The sequence below is a fragment of the Phlebotomus argentipes genome, unplaced genomic scaffold, assembly GCF_947086385.1.
Source record: "Phlebotomus argentipes unplaced genomic scaffold, Phlebotomus argentipes genome assembly contig_15, whole genome shotgun sequence".
Lineage (NCBI taxonomy): Eukaryota > Metazoa > Arthropoda > Insecta > Diptera > Psychodidae > Phlebotomus > Phlebotomus argentipes.
The window spans coordinates 3,161,697-3,177,027 of record NW_026776181.1 but is presented as its reverse complement, the minus strand read 5'-3'; the positions used below and the strand labels follow the sequence as shown (position 1 = coordinate 3,177,027).

At 46.4% G+C, this 15,331-nt stretch overlaps 3 protein-coding genes across 3 annotated transcripts; 2 read left to right on the top strand and 1 right to left on the bottom strand.

Annotated features, from left to right (window-relative positions):
• The first annotated feature begins 5 nt into the window (after positions 1-5).
• LOC132261864 (ubiquitin carboxyl-terminal hydrolase MINDY-3 homolog) lies at positions 6-2,155 on the top strand. Its single transcript, XM_059760876.1, has 3 exons — positions 6-274; positions 494-1,448; positions 1,519-2,155. The coding sequence occupies exons 1-3, from the start codon at positions 157-159 to the stop codon at positions 1,826-1,828; spliced, it is 1,383 nt and encodes a 460-aa protein (XP_059616859.1). The 5' UTR covers positions 6-156; the 3' UTR covers positions 1,829-2,155.
• Positions 2,156-2,280: 125 nt separating this feature from the next.
• On the bottom strand, positions 2,281-3,112 carry LOC132261865 (small ribosomal subunit protein uS11). Its single transcript, XM_059760877.1, has 2 exons — positions 2,998-3,112; positions 2,281-2,831 (listed from the first exon to the last, which is right to left on the bottom strand). Exon 2 carries the CDS (start codon positions 2,817-2,819, stop codon positions 2,364-2,366), a length of 456 nt encoding a protein of 151 aa, XP_059616860.1. The 5' UTR covers positions 2,820-2,831; positions 2,998-3,112; the 3' UTR covers positions 2,281-2,363.
• An 86-nt stretch (positions 3,113-3,198) lies between these two features.
• LOC132261860 (zinc finger SWIM domain-containing protein 8 homolog) lies at positions 3,199-14,836 on the top strand. The gene is made up of 9 exons (XM_059760874.1): positions 3,199-3,769; positions 5,139-5,859; positions 6,567-7,061; positions 7,458-7,632; positions 7,700-10,957; positions 11,014-11,216; positions 11,286-11,624; positions 11,697-11,846; positions 11,915-14,836. Exons 1-9 carry the CDS (start codon positions 3,619-3,621, stop codon positions 11,979-11,981), a joined length of 5,559 nt encoding a protein of 1,852 aa, XP_059616857.1. The 5' UTR covers positions 3,199-3,618; the 3' UTR covers positions 11,982-14,836.
• The last annotated feature ends 495 nt before the right edge of the window (positions 14,837-15,331 follow it).

Genomic DNA, 15,331 nt, shown 5'->3' with positions numbered 1-15,331 from the left:
CTGCTGGTGTTTCGGGATGCATCATGTCAGGAAGACGTCAAGTGTGGGACATTCGAGAAATTTTTGGTAGGAAAAAATTTGCCAGTGAATGACCATTTTACGCAATTTAGCGGTGAAAATACTCTGTGACGGTGTAAAAAGTGAAACAGGGACAGGATGGAGGAGCGGTTAGATGATCTATCGACGAAGGATCGGCAGGAATTGCGCAATATCCGGACACTTCTTTGGGGCTCAAATGATGTCGAACAAACGATCTTTGAGCGATGGTCACAAGGTGATTTTCCCCATTTCCACTGTATTTTTCCCACCACCAACAGTTGGATTGTCTGGCAAAGTTCAATCTTTGACCAGAGATTGCAAGATGATTCGCAGAATCACATTTTTCCGATGATAAAAGTGCTTGTAAAGATTCTAACCTAAAAATTTGTGGGGAAGCTGTTTTCATCAGGACTTTTCCTCGACTTTTTCGCTGAAATCTCTCTGATCTTTGCAGGGTTTGAGTTCAGTGAGTTGGAGCCATCGGCCCTGGTGCAGTGTCAGGGCGGACCGTGTGCCGTAATCGCCCCTGTGCAGGCCTTCCTCCTCAAGATCCTCCTAATGGATACTCCAGGCTATAGTTTCTATGACCTCACGGCGGACAAATGCAGAACAGTATTGATCCAGGCCATCTGCAATATCCTGATGAAGTGCAAGGAGACAAAGTACAGGATAGTTACGCTTAGGGCGGCCGAGGAGGCGCCCGCAGACGAGGTGGACGCCGCCAGGGTGAATGCCGCCGATCCGGACGCGTCGCCCAGCAGTCCGCCAGCCGGAGAGGTGCCAGAGGCGCCGGAGCACCAGCCCGCGGTTTGGGATCCCGACCAATTCCACGAGAGGCTCACCATTCAGGACATGGAGACCATCGATGAGGTGGAGAAGTTCTACACGGAGAATCCCGGCCTGTTGGCCGGGCAGTACGGCGTACTGCTGTTCCTCTACTCCGTGCTCGCGACAAAGGGCATTGAGAACGTGGTGCAGGAGCTAAACGACACGTCGGAGCCCCTCATTCACGGCACGTACGGGTACGGATCGCAGGGTCTGATCAATCTCATGTTAACAGGGAGGGCAGTGGCCCATGTGTGGGACAATGACGAGGATGTGGGCGGGCTGAAGCTGCGCGGCATCAATCAGCAGTCGGACATTGGCTTCATCACCACGATGGAGCAGATGCGCTACTGCACCGTGGGCTCCTTCTACAAGAATCCAAAGAACCCCGTGTGGGTGATGGCCAGCGAAACGCACCTGTCCGTACTGTTCAGCACGGAGAAGCGCCTGGTGTCGCCAGAGACGCCCAGCGAGATCGCCAGGAGGGTGTTCAAGAGCTACGATCCGGAGGGAAACAATTTCATACCATCTGTGGTGCTTCAAGATGTACTCTGTACATTGGATTTGGTCAGTGATAAGGAATAGTGAGTATCGCGCGCGAGTTGGTGCGGTTTTGGCGCAAAATACTAACTTTTTCAACGATCTCTCTTGCAGCGTTGATATTATGCGTTCGAAGCTTGACCCGGAGAATCTGGGCATCATCCTTCTGAATGGCTTCATGGACGAATTCTTCCCCCAGGAGAAGCGCTCCATGCCGGACACGTTCGTGCTGTGGCACTACAATGGCATCCCTGGCTCCAATTTTGGCAGCAAGGTGAAGTACAATCGCGGCGTGGCGATTCTCCTGGAGAGTGACCTGAAGCTGATGTGCAACATCTCGAATCCCATGCTGATGTGTCTGCAGACAAAGTGGCCAAACATCGAGGTGAATTGGCAGGAGATGCGAACGCCGTCACTCAATTGACCAACTCTCGGCCAGGACCTGAGGCTCCTGAGTGGCAACAATTCACGCCCCAACTGAGAACCACTGCTAAATCTTACCTTTCCGATGAGTCTCCGACGGCACACACACACTTCACTAGGTTTCCCGCTTTTCCGCCTCCGTTCACCCTTCCCGAGCTAAATTTTTAGTGGTTAAATTGCATATTTATTTAAGTTATTTATGTTGGCAGCACAATTCAACGTTGCTTCCATCGCGCCATGGCTTCGCAGGCAGTTGACACTCGCCTCGGATCTCGTGCATTCACAGATTTTCTGTATAATCATTTTTAAGTGTATAATAATTCTCACCCAGTGCGATTTTATGGATAAAAACTATTTTAAATTACATGAAAAATTGAATAAAAGTAGATAAATTCGCGCATAGGATGTTTTGAGTCGGTCAGAAGGGGAGCCTCATGAAAAAACACTACACAATTGTCCTTACCAACTCAAGTCACATTTATTTCGTCACTGTGGAGCCGGAGGACGAGCCCTGAATGTCTTCCTGGGCTGCTGGTTTACAATCTACGACCACGACGACCGCCCTTCCTGCGCGTGGAGTCAGAAGGAATGGGCGTAACATCCTCAATGCGACCAATCTTCATGGAGGAGCGAGCCAGAGCTCTCAGAGCTGACTGAGCACCGGGACCGGGTGTCTTTGTCTTGTTACCTCCGGTGGCGCGCAATTTGATGTGCAGAGCAGTGATTCCCAGCGTCTTGCACTTCTCAGCCACGTCCTGGGCAGCCAACATAGCGGCGTAGGGGGACGCCTCGTCGCGGTCAGCCTTCACCTTCATTCCTCCGGTGACGCGCGCGATGGTCTCCCGACCGGACAGATCCGTCACATGGACGAAGGTGTCGTTGAAGCTGGCGTAGATGTGAGCCACTCCGAACACCATCTCACCTTCCTGCACCTGAGGGCCCAGGGACACCTGGACCTCTTCCTTCTGGGTTTTATTCTTCCTCGGAGGCATCTTTCAGAGAATCTGCGAGGTGAGAATATGGTTAGGTGGGATGTCAACAAGCCTTCTTCACAGCTTTTCTTCGTGTCTAAGTGAGTTTTTCAGAGAATATCACAACCACACCCTGGACAGGTGACTTGAGGACAATTTCACGTGTAAATTTAAAGGCAAAATCACTGAGAAACCGTACCTTTTCGCAGAAATTTGCGAACACAATCCACGTTTCCACGGCGAACGAATGGAAAAGAGCGACAATGGCCGCCGGAAGAGCCTATGACACCCCCAAAGCGGGTTGCCGCACGCAAAACCACCAGATTTGGGACAGCGAGAGAATTCGTTGGGACGGTGCAATTGGCACGTTTCTGTGTGCTGTTGTGCAGTGATGGATGTGTGTTGACAAATTGTGGCTCTTAAAATTGGTTTTTCTCTGTTAAAATTCACGTATATCCTCGAGAAAATGGTTCGCATCGCGTCCCAACATCACAGTGCTCAAGTTCACGGTGTCCATCCCTAGTTTGACGATGATTTTCGGCTGACGGACAACTGTGTCGGGCTATTTTGTGTGTGTCTCCATTTGGGGCAGTTTCCCTGTGTGTGCGGGCCTCTCGTGGGGCAGTCGCCCTGCTGAGTGTCCACTGAGTTACCCCCGAACGGGCGGGTTGTCGCGAATCGCCCCCCTTCGTCTTTGTATGTTGTGTGAGTTGGGACTTTGATCGAGCTGGCGACCGCAGGGAGCAATCCGGGAGGTGGCGGAGCCACCGCCAAGGCGTCCGCCGAGACGACAGAGTGGAACAATGAGGAATTGGATCAGATGAGCTTCGATGACTCGGACAGATTCGAGGAGGACTCCCTCTGCAGCTGGAGCTCAGAGCCGGAGAGTCTCTGCAACAACTGGCGCGGCTGGAAGAAGCCCATCACGACGTGCACATTCGGTTGCGGAACATTCAGGAAATCAGCTGAAGGTGAGTGTTTTTCTCTGGTGGAAAACTCACCCTTCCCCACTATCGATCAGAGCCCCCATCGTGCCGTCTCACTCGTGTGCGCGCCACACTGCATCGCGCCGTCTCCGTTGCACGCACACACACGCCACCACGGCGGGCGGAGAAAGAGGGAAACAGCGGAACAAAGTAAAGTCTGCGAGGCTGCCACAAAGGGACAAAGATGGCGCTAACGCATCGCAAAGGGTAGAGTTCAGGCGGCTCCAGACGCAAATTTCACACTCTTTTTCAGCCGCAGGAGCTGCAGAGAGTCCCTGTGCCGAGTCTCTTCCATTGTTTGCTCCACTTTGCTATGGCTTCGCATTGTCAACAGTCGCGCTGAAAGCCACCCTCGGAGACTTCCCCGTGCCAGAGCGACAGGAAGTCTCCATGGGAAAGTGGCCAGATCTGGGCGGGAGCAGGTGTTTCACTCATACACACAGGCTCACGGTCTTCTTCATCCCCCGCGGCTTTTCCCCGCGCGACGTGCGACGCGCGACAAGGGAATCATAACAAAAAGACGAGAGCAAGGCAGCGAGGCAAGTTCTTTGTCGTTGACCTGCCGTGCGGCTCTTCTCTTTCTCTCCCTCCTGTTCGCGCTTCTGCATCCACGTCTTCGCTCGGGAGGATGGTCTCCGAGTGTGTGCGTGTGTGTATGGAGAGATAAACAGAGAGAGAGGAAGACAAAGAACGGCAATCAAAACAATTCCGTTGACAATCACGGCGATCGACTGGGGCGAATCCGGGCATGAATTGCGCTTGGCGAAGCGATGCTGAAATGTCTTCTTGAGCATCTTCGTGAAAACTCTGGAGACGCTGAGTGTTTACGAATGGATTTGGGATTAGGATGAAGGAGGCCTTTAAATGCATCGTGAGGTCATTGACCCTTTTTCGAAATAGGGAGATTCTAAAACTTGCTGGTCAAGTTTTATTTTAACCCTCGTGTGACTCTCAAAAAAGCAGGTTTTGATGATTTTCTCATTCAATTCTACCGCAATAGATCAATGAATGTCGAGAGAGTATTTTTAGCAATTTTAGTTGTTCAATTATGTGGGAAAAATAGATTGACAGAAATAGCAATAGATTTAATTGCATTCTCTTTCTCTTCGAGAATGCTTTCATGTAGCATTTTGACGCAATGTCAATTTTGGTTTCTCTTAAATGCTAATAATTTCTAATGAATAATTTTGGCAGCATTTTATTCGTTACGGAAAATAAGTACATTTTCAGAAAATACCCGCTATTTGAGCCTAAGAATTGATCTCAATTCACCCAGAAATTTAATATAAATCCTTGACTTGACTTTAAACATGAGTATGAAAATCACATCTTTTTTTTAACATTCTCTTTGCAGAAAATGTAACGACGCTCACGGAATTGGCGGCTCGATGTGTCGCTTCGTATATTCCCTTTGAACTGGTGGAGCACGTCTTTCCGCCCGTGCCGGAGCAGCTGCAACTCCGCATCGCCTTCTGGAGTTTTCCGGACAATGAGGAGGACATTCGTCTGTACTCGTGCTTGGCCAACAGCTCAGCCGAGGAGTTCCATCGCGGCGAGTCTCTGTTCAAGAGTCGCTCCGTGAAGGATCCGCTGCAGATCGGCTTCCACCTGTCGGCCACTGTGGTGTGCGTTCAGCCGCGGGCGCAGTTCAACGTGGCCGTGACGTTCGATCGGCGTCGCATCTCGTCCTGCAACTGCACCTGCACCTCGGCCGCCTACTGGTGTTCGCACGTGGTGGCCGTGTGCCTGCATCGCATCCACTGTCCGAACGAAGTGTGCTTGCGGGCGCCGGTGTCGGAGTCCCTCACGCGCCTACAGAGGGATCAGCTGCAGAAGTTCGCGCAGTATCTGATCAGTGAGCTGCCGCAGCAGATTCTGCCCACGGCGCAGCGTCTGCTGGATGAATTGCTCAGCTCCCAGCCCACGGCCATCAACACGGTGTGCGGGGCTCCGGACCCCACGGCGGGCGCCTCGGCCAACGACCAGACGAACTGGTATCTCGATGAGAAGACCCTCCACGATAACATCAAGAAAATACTCATCAAATTCTGCCTGCCCGCTCCGATGGTGTTTAGGTGAGTTACTCACACAATCACTTTCCAAGCAGAGCCTTGGAATTGGGCCATGAAAACTGGCGTCAATTCCTTCCGGCTTAAGCACCACTTTATTCACCCTTAATCTCTTAATTAATTAAATTCTCAGCATAAGTCTCAAACTTTCGTTTCGAGATCTTTTCTAATTATCTTAATGGTTAATTGAGAAAATTGTCGCTCGCACATATTTCACGTCTTCTGCTGAAAATGACAATTTACCATTTTGAGACAATACGAAGAGTGGAAAATATGTCTGAAATCTTGGAAAGAACAACACCTGTTCGGTGTGTTGAGCAATGATTTGCCTTAACCATGCGAAAGATTTTTTTCAGTCACGCGAAAGTCAAAAAATAATCATAACAACTATGGTAAATAGTGTACATTATATGCAAGCTATTTATTTTATTTGTGACTCAAATTGAATGGCAAATATTTCTCTTAATCGTTAAAATTTCCTTGAATTTTTGAGATAAGATTGTCATCGATTTCTTCGGAGTTTTGTTTGTATATCTGCAAAGCTTTTCGCATGAAAAAGGGTAAATCAGCCACTGAGGAAAAAATGTTGAGTCTAGAGAGGAATTATGCTGAAAAATGTTATCGTGATAAATTCACGTATAGGATTGAGTGAGATAAGGAAGGGTTATGTAAAGTTTTAGGGCGTTTTCGTGACTTCCTCACCTATCTTGCAGCGATGTGAACTACCTAACGAGCTGCGCTCCGCCGGCTGCCTCGGAGTGGAGCTCCCTGTTGCGCCCGCTGCGCGGCCGGGAGCCTGAGGGCATGTGGAATCTGCTGTCGATCGTCAGAGAGATGTACCGTCGGTGTGACAGGAATGCCATTCGGCTGCTGGAGATCATCACGGAGGAGTGCATGGCGTGCGATCAGATCCTCGTGTGGTGGTTCAACACCAAGCTGTCCCTGCTGGCGGGCACGGGTGGCCACAGTGGCGGGAAGCACAGCAACACGCACAGCAACTCCAATGCCTCTCAACACGCCTGCAGCTCTCTTTGCGACGAGATTGTCGTCCTGTGGCGCCTGGCAGCGCTCAATCCCGGCCTGGCGCCCGATGAGCGGGACATGTTGCATGCTCAATTCACAACTTGGCACCTCAAGATTCTCGATCGTGTGGCGAAGAATCGCGTGGTGAATGCATCACACAGCGCGAAGCAGCAGCAGAACTCACGGTAAGAAGATTTCAATACTTGTGATGGCGGGATTTCACTACACCTTTTAACGTTTTAACACGTTGATCGAGATTTTTCTTGAGCATTGTTATTTGGCACTGAAAATATGATTTGTGTAATTGCAGAAATCTCAAGAAATTTCCTAATTCCCTAAGGCAAGTTTCTTTTATATTCTTATTGAGAAGGTGTATTTGGTTGGACATTACAATGAAAAAAGTATTTGTCAATGTATAAAGAGCAAGGGAATAGATATCATACGTTTGCTAAAGTCTAAAAGTATCTGTGTCAGAGCTGATTAAAGCGGATGTTTTTGAACTTTTGGACTTTAACTACGTTGATCCTTGTGATTTTGCCCTAGATTTAAGCTAATATTACCCAATATCATATTCTTTGCAGACCTAAGTTCTATCGTACGGACGCTGAGGTGTTTATTGGATTTAAGCCGGCCATCGAGGCGTGCTATCTGGATTGGGAGGACTACCCAATAGCTGGAATAACGCATACTCAGGATACGAATCCCATGTATCACTGTCCCTTCACGTGCTTCAAGCACTCAGACACGAATAGTCACGTAAGTTTTTTTTTTGCATTAAATCAATGGCATTAATAGCAGATCTAAGGATCAATTATTACCGCAGCAGGTGAATTCGAGTCAAGCGGTGCTGATGAATAATGTAAAGCATTATCAGCCAATGACGGCGATTCACAATGCCACGCTGAAGAATCGACGAGAGCGCAGCTACAGAGATCGCTGCTATGTGTCGAGCAGCAATAACAGCAACAGCAGTTCGGACAGTGTGAATGAGCGCCTGAATTCGCATCTGGACGAGTTGGGGCATCATCGCGACGATGGGAATCGCTCAAGTGCCAGCAGTGAAGGGTTCTGCGAGAATGAGAACGACGACGAGGGTATGGACAGTGGGGGCAATGCGGAGGGTGCCATTAGTGTGGTGGTGGTCGCGGCGTCGGCCGGTCAGGACAGTGGTGAGGCGACAACGAATAGAATTGTAAGCATCGATACTCAGGTGGCGGGGTCGCGTGGCTGTGACTCGGCTGGGAATTCGTGTACATCGAGCAACGATAGCTTGAGCAACACGGAGAAGTGTGAGCCGTGTGCGGAGGAGAACGGCGGCGCGAGGAGTTGTGTTACGGTGACTCTCTTGGTCACCTCCTCAGATGATGAGCACATGCAGACGGTGGACAGTAGTACTAGCTGTAGTGTACATTTAGATAGTAGCCATGTAAATAGTTTCAATGAGAACGTGAACGAGGTGAAGCACGAGACGGCAACTCAAACAGCATCAAGCACTTCACCACCAGTATATACTGAAAGTGCCAATGAGAAGGGGAGCACTCAGGGCCAGCCGTCGAAAGGCTGTCAGGCTGACGAAGCCGCAGGAGAAGTGACAGGCTCCGGTGAGACATTGGAGACAAATTTGCGTCGTCCGTCGAAGGAGGAGAGTCTCTCAAGTTCAGAGTCGATAGATGATTATAATGTCTACTATTATGACTCCAAGCCAACTGCCACAGCGCCTGGAGCCACTGCACTGAGTTGCCACTCGGCCTGTGATGCCAACTCATGTGCATATGAGAGCAACAAATACAAGGCGCCGGAGCCCAAGAGTCAGATCTTCTCGAACATCAAGCCCACGGAGGACGCCTGGGATATACTATTTGCGCGGGCTGAAGGTCTGCACGCTCATGGACATGGTAGGGAGGCGTGCATCCTTGCTGTGCGTCTCGCTGAAGAACTGCTGGCAAATCCACCCAACTTGATGATTGAATTGCCGCCGCCGCCGAAGAGGAAAGGCGGCAAGAAGTCGTCAATTCACCCGTTGTCGCATCAGATGAGCGTGTTGGCGTCAGCAACACTCTCCAAGTGCGCCTTTCTCTGTACAGTTCTGGCTGAGAACTCTGAACACTATCATCTAGCATTTCGCATTTGTCTCTTTGGTCTGGAAATGCCTCGACCGCCGGCCAGCACGAAGCCGCTGGAGGTGAAGTTGGCGAATCAAGAGGCGGACTTGCTAGCACTACTGAAGCGTATTCCAATGGGACAGTTGGAGTTGAGAGTGATTCGGGAGAGAGCGGAGCATCTCAGAGACTGTACGCTAAAGTCACGCGGAGAAGCCCTGTTGCCCATCATGTTGGCCAGCTTCATCTTCGACGCAATGGTGATGCCTTCAATTTCGGGCAAAGAGAACCGGAATAAGGTCATGAGTATGTCTTACCGTTTGCCCACGGATGAAAATTTGGGATTTGAAGCGGCTGTGGCGGCTCTGGGACTGAAAGCGAATGTCTCAGAGGCGGAGCATCCGCTGCTTTGTGAGGGCACCAGACGCCAGAGGGGAGATTTGGCAGTGACTCTGCTGTATTATTATAAAGATGAGCCGAGGAAGATCGCGAAGATCATGGAGAAACTTCTCGATAGGGAGATTCATGTGTTGATGAAGACACCTCTCCTGCCGGCGTACTACTCCAACAATCCACCCGTGAGGACAGCGGGTCAATACTCTCGGCGGGATGAACAGGAGACAGTGGCTCAAATGATGACGGATACGCTGCAAGAGTACGGAGGAAATAGTCGACCGCAGAGCAGCACCAGTGCTGAGTTGGAGGGTTGCATGGGTGCCATGAGTCTCTCTGGAGCACCTCAGGGAGCTGCTGGCGGCGGAGGAGCAATGGGAGCGCCCGGAGTGGGTCCTGGTGGCGCAATGCAAGCCCAGGGTACGAGGATGAAGGACTCGCGGTATAAGGGAAAGCGCCCTTATCCCTCGATTCCCAATCAACCATCCGAGGCGAGTGCTCACTTTATGTTCGAATTGGCCAAGAACATCCTGGTCAAGGCGGGCGGCACGAGCTCCACGTCACTCTTCACGCAGGCTTCGACGAACCAGAATCACCATGGACCTCATCGGGCTCTGCACATGTGCGCCTTCCAGTTGGGCTTGTACGCTCTTGGGCTGCACAATTTCGTCTCCCCGAATTGGCTGTCCAGGACATACTCGTCACATGTGTGCTGGATCGTTGGCCAGGCGATGGAGATTGGAGCTCCGGCGATCTCTTTTCTCATTGACACTTGGGAGGGGCACTTGACACCGCCGGAGGCAGCCGGCATGGCTGACAGGGCATCTCGCGGGTGGGACAACAACATGATCTATCCGGCAGCGGAGTTGGCTCTGTCAGTCCTCCCTCACGCTGCTGCCCTGAATCCCAGCGAGATTCAGCGTGCCATTCTGCAGTGCAAGGAGCAGTGCGATCAGATGCTGGAGAGAGCGTGCATCACTGTGGAGAATGCCGCCAAGGGCGGAGGAGTGTACCCGGAGGTACTCTTCCAAGTGGCCAGATACTGGTATGAGTTGTACATTCGCAACAGTCCCAGCGGTGAGATGGAGCACGAGATGGGCAATGATGTACATTTGGATCACAATGTGATGAATCTTGGGCCGCTGATGGAATCCCAGGAGATGCCACCTCAGGTTGTTCCGCCGCCGCAGCAGCAAGCGCCACCGCCGCCTCCACAGCAGGCGCCGCAGCAACCTCCGCCGCCCGGGCAGGGTGTTGTGGTGGCGACTACGACACCGCCGCAGCCCTATCAGCAGGCCGTGACGACACTGGCGCCCATCGGCATGACCCACTACGGCCCGTACAGCTTCCCCTGTCAGGGCATCTACTCCCATCACCACAACATCCCCTTTCCGCACAATCAGATGCAGATGTACATATCGACGCCACCGCAGTTTCCCTACCCGCCACCCAACCAACAGCCCGGACCGTACGTGCAGCCGCCGCCTTTCCAGCAGATGGGCCACCCAGCCACTGTTGGACCACAAGGTTACACGCCCCTGCAGTGCCCCACCCAGCAGCAGTACTCGGGCGTCCAGGTGCCAGTTCAGGTAAGCCCTTAAAACTTGTGCTCAATCAGTATTAATCGTGTGATCTGTGCTTCTAGATGCCTGTTCCACCGCCCAATAATGGTCAGATGCAGCAAAATATGCAGTATTTCAGCCAGGCAGTGACTCTTGCTCCTCCGCCACCGCCGCCCAACATGAGCAACATGGGCAGGAATCAGCATCAGCCTCACGGATCTCATCACAGTGTCATGTATCCGTTTGTGCCGAATCCCGTGCGCCAGAGGCATCCTCATCAATTCAGGTAGAATCGGGCGATGGGATTCCATTAATGTGGCACTGTGTGACTGAGAAATTTCTCCGTGTCTTTCAGCCAAATACAGCTGAGGTACTTGCTGGCGGCGTACAACGTGGGCATGCTGGCGATGGAGACTCTGGCCAGGAGGGTGCACGATGATCGTCCGCAGGCCAAGTACGCCCGAGATCCACCCTATGGGGAGGATGTGAAATGGTTGCTGAGAATTTCTAAGAAATTGGGCACTCAATACCTCCATCAATTCTGCGTGTGTGCCGTGAATTCCATCGTGAGCCCTTTCGTTCTGCACGATGTGGCCATTGAGTCGGCTTACTATTTGGCGCGCAACAATCCGGCGCTCGTTCTCCAACACCTTCGATCAGCTCTCACGCCTCTTGTGCAAAAGTGCCAGCAAATGTAAGAGAAAAATCGGCGAGAGGGATTTTTCATTGGGATGAAGAGCTGACTTTTTCACTTTGTTCTTTGTAGGTACATTCAGTGCATTCATCAGAAGTTGTATCATCTCACCACGGCAGACTATGAGGACTTCTCGAGCATTATTTTGGCCGCCAGGGCAGCTTTTCAGATTACGCCAGAGGGAAATGCACAATTCAAGGATTGGCTGCAGTCCATCAGGCGGTAAGTTTTGTAATACATTTTTGCACCACCCTTGAATCCTCTGAAACGGGACCTTCTCTCTCATTCAGATCGAAGTCCTGCAAGAAGGACTTGTGGACGCAGATCAATGCTGCACTGCAGAACAATTCCAAATGACAAAGACTCGACTCGGTCAGCTCTGAAGGGGTTGGTCCAGCGCATTCGACACCGTGCAGCTCACAGTCGCGTCCGTACGTTCAGGGGGGCGGCAAGAGGCCCTACTGAGGGCGTCCCACCATCACAAGTTGACCCACATGCAGAGAGACGCGATGAAAGTCCATTTCTTTATTTTGGGGTTTTGTTGAAAATCTAATTTTTGACCATCACAGTTTCTTCTTCTTGCGTTCGTGTTTGATGGAAAAGAAATCCCGAGGACTTTTTCCTCCTATTTTACTTGGTAAAGAAAACAGAGAAAAATGTCTAATTTCAATTTTTGCGTGATTTTTTTTTTTAAATAATAACTATGATAAAAATGGAAATTTTCTCTCTTTTAGAGAACTAAGTAATATTAATTGAAAATGTAGATTTTCAAGAGAGGATTTAATTTCCTGGATAATTCTAATAGATTTATGTTTTTTTTTCTAACGGAATTTTAATGTGAAGCCATGGAGGAAATATTTTACTGATAGAAGATCATAGAATTAAAAACCCTCATCACCTTTTCTTTTAGCTAATGTTAGATGAATTTTTTCCCCTAAAATGCTTTCTTGGTAGGTTTTAGATGACAATTGCAGCCGTGACAGAATCTCAGATGAAATTTCACAATAAATAATCCATCATTCTTACACGCCTTCGTGAATGTACTAAACTACTATATAGATTTTTGTCTCAGAAAGATTAACTCTAAATAAATACAGTAGCATAAAAAGTCCCATTTGTGTTCATATAAGTCGTGAAAGTGAAATGAAAACTGAGATGAAATACTTTTTAATTTATTTTACGGTTAATTGACTTTTGAAATAAATTGTGAGTCCTTTTTGTGTCTCTAGAAAATGAAAATATGAAATAGCAGAAAAAAGGAAGTAGGAAAAAATTAATAGGATTTTAATGTCACGCATAATAGCATCACAATTACGTGAAAAAAAATATTGCGAAAATAAACATCCTCTTTTCTTTATATACATTTTATTGAATGTATCCGATTCTTTTGTCGCTGTATTTTTTAGTGTGTTTCGTTTTTTTACATAATTTTTTTTTATTTACAAAAATACATATATTCTTATTTTATAAATATACACCAATTTTATCCTGAAGCGTTATTTTTATTCCTTTCTCTGTGGTCCCTTTTTAACCGCCTTTTTTGTCTCTCAGTGCGCAACATTTGCACGAAAAGCGTTCTTACTTTGGGTATAGAAATAGACACTTAAAATGAAACATTGAAACAGGACGGTTGTGCATTTTCACCGTAGAAACCCGAAGAATGTATAGGAAATCCAAGGCAAAGGAGTAGTTTTTAGGAAGAAATCAACAGTTGAGTGTTTCTTTTGTTCTATTTAGAAGCGAAAAAACATTTCTTTGCGCTTATTTTTCGGCGAAATACTTGAAGAATGCATAGTTGTAGTGGTATAAAATTTAATGGGTAATTTTATGAAAAAAAAATCTTTCTCTTGCATTTTGTGTGATTTTTTGTGGTAGTTTGTAGGTAAAAAGAAAGAAAAAAACACATTTTAAACAAGTATAAAATATAACCTTGTATTGTATTTGAATTGAAGATTCGTGTAAAAAAAACGTAGATTTTCAGAGTATAGATGAAAAAATTTCTGTATTTTTTGTCTCACACGCCCTCACTCAGATGAAAAGTGAATAAGAAAAATAGAAATTTAACAATTTAAACGAGAAAAGTAATGAGAAAAAACAGTAGATGATAGAAATTGAGAAAACAACTCATAGGTTTTAGTGCGTCATGTATAAAAAAAGAAATCTACCTTAACCACTTAATAAATATTACATACTAAGAAATATTCTTATAATAAAATTTTAATAAAATAATGGATAAAAGAGATATTCTTGAGAACATGGAAAAATCGAGTACATTTGATGTTATCAATTATTGATGGATATAGTGGCGTTTTTCCGCAGACAAATCTTACGTTTTCTTCTGTTCGTGTAGTTTTAATCACGAAAGAAATTCTATGAATTGCAAATCACGCGCAATTTCTCACAGCAATAGTTTTGAAGAAAGAAAAGAGTTAGAAATATATAGAAATAGCCTTTTAAAAGAGAGCAGAAAACAATACCCACCTCTTGTCCTTCTCTTTGTTGCATATTTTAGAGATCGAAAGGAAAAGAAGGAAAATACAGAATGATGTTTTGTCAAAATTGCTCTTTCCAGAGAGAATTCAGTAAATAAAATCTATTAACATTTCTTCAAGTTACATTTATGAATAACGAAAAATTGAATAAATTATAAAATAAACATTTCTTTTCAAAACTGTTCAGACCCTAAGAAAAAAAACATAAGAAAGAGAAAACTTTTTAAAGAGTAGCGAAGAATTTTATAGGCAGGTAATGAAGAAAATTATATATATAAAGAAATAATGAAAAAGTCTAGAAAGAGGCAAAAAAAGACATATTTTTACACTCACTATAAAGAAGATAAAGAGGTTGGCGAGAGAAAAAAAATATCCCAGGAGGAAGATTCTAACATCCCTCTTTCGTGTAACATCTAGCCCACAATTAAAGAAAAAATACTTCTTTTTGGAATATGAAAAAAACAACATGAAAATTATCATGCAATACTGTGTCTTACGAAGCATAGGAAAGAGAAAGATTAACACTTATTCTTCATTGTCAGAGAAAGAGATCAAAGAGTAGAAGAGACAAGAGATATTCTTATTGAGCATTCAAAATACTCACTATAAAAAATATACATATTTATCTTGGTGTTGTAATAAAAAATGAACAATTTTTAAAAGCAAAAATGAAAATATTTAACATAATCTTATTATAGAATTTTATTATTAATGAGAAAAGGAAGAGATGAAGGAAGAAAGAAAAAAAAACATTGAAAAAAGAATACAAAAAAAATAATTTTGAAAACTACATTTACTTATACATTTTATCACATTTAAGCATTACAGAAATATTGAAAGCAGATAAAAAAGAAATGAAAATCAGGAAATTTAGTTATTATTGAATTTTAACATGAAAAAAAAGTATATTTCTAGCAAATTAAACAAGATAATACACTATTAAAATATACATAAAAGTAAGAGAAAGTAAAAGGAAAAGAATATTGCATTGCATCAATAAGAAATGAGAAGTATAAATAAAGTGAAAAAAAATTGTATCTAGAGATAAGAAAGGGGAGAAAAATCCACAGATTATTATAAGAAGGAAAGAATAAAAATATCTTATTACAACTTATACAGGAAATCTTGGCAAATGCATCACAACACATCTCTTCCTCAGCATGTGAAAGGAATCTATGCAAATCACGATGATGTTTCTTATCGCTCTTCATGGCC

Coding starts and splice junctions, on each gene's coding strand:
- LOC132261864 (XM_059760876.1), top strand. CDS start 157: ATGGAGGAGCGGTTAGATGATCTATCGACGAAGGATCGGCAGGAATTG. Junction 275..493: donor CTTTGAGCGATGGTCACAAG/GTGATTTTCCCC, acceptor TGATCTTTGCAG/GGTTTGAGTTCAGTGAGTTG. Junction 1,449..1,518: donor TTGGTCAGTGATAAGGAATA/GTGAGTATCGCG, acceptor TCTCTCTTGCAG/CGTTGATATTATGCGTTCGA.
- LOC132261865 (XM_059760877.1), bottom strand. CDS start 2,819: ATGCCTCCGAGGAAGAATAAAACCCAGAAGGAAGAGGTCCAGGTGTCC.
- LOC132261860 (XM_059760874.1), top strand. CDS start 3,619: ATGAGCTTCGATGACTCGGACAGATTCGAGGAGGACTCCCTCTGCAGC. Junction 7,633..7,699: donor ACTCAGACACGAATAGTCAC/GTAAGTTTTTTT, acceptor TTATTACCGCAG/CAGGTGAATTCGAGTCAAGC. Junction 11,625..11,696: donor GTGCAAAAGTGCCAGCAAAT/GTAAGAGAAAAA, acceptor TGTTCTTTGTAG/GTACATTCAGTGCATTCATC.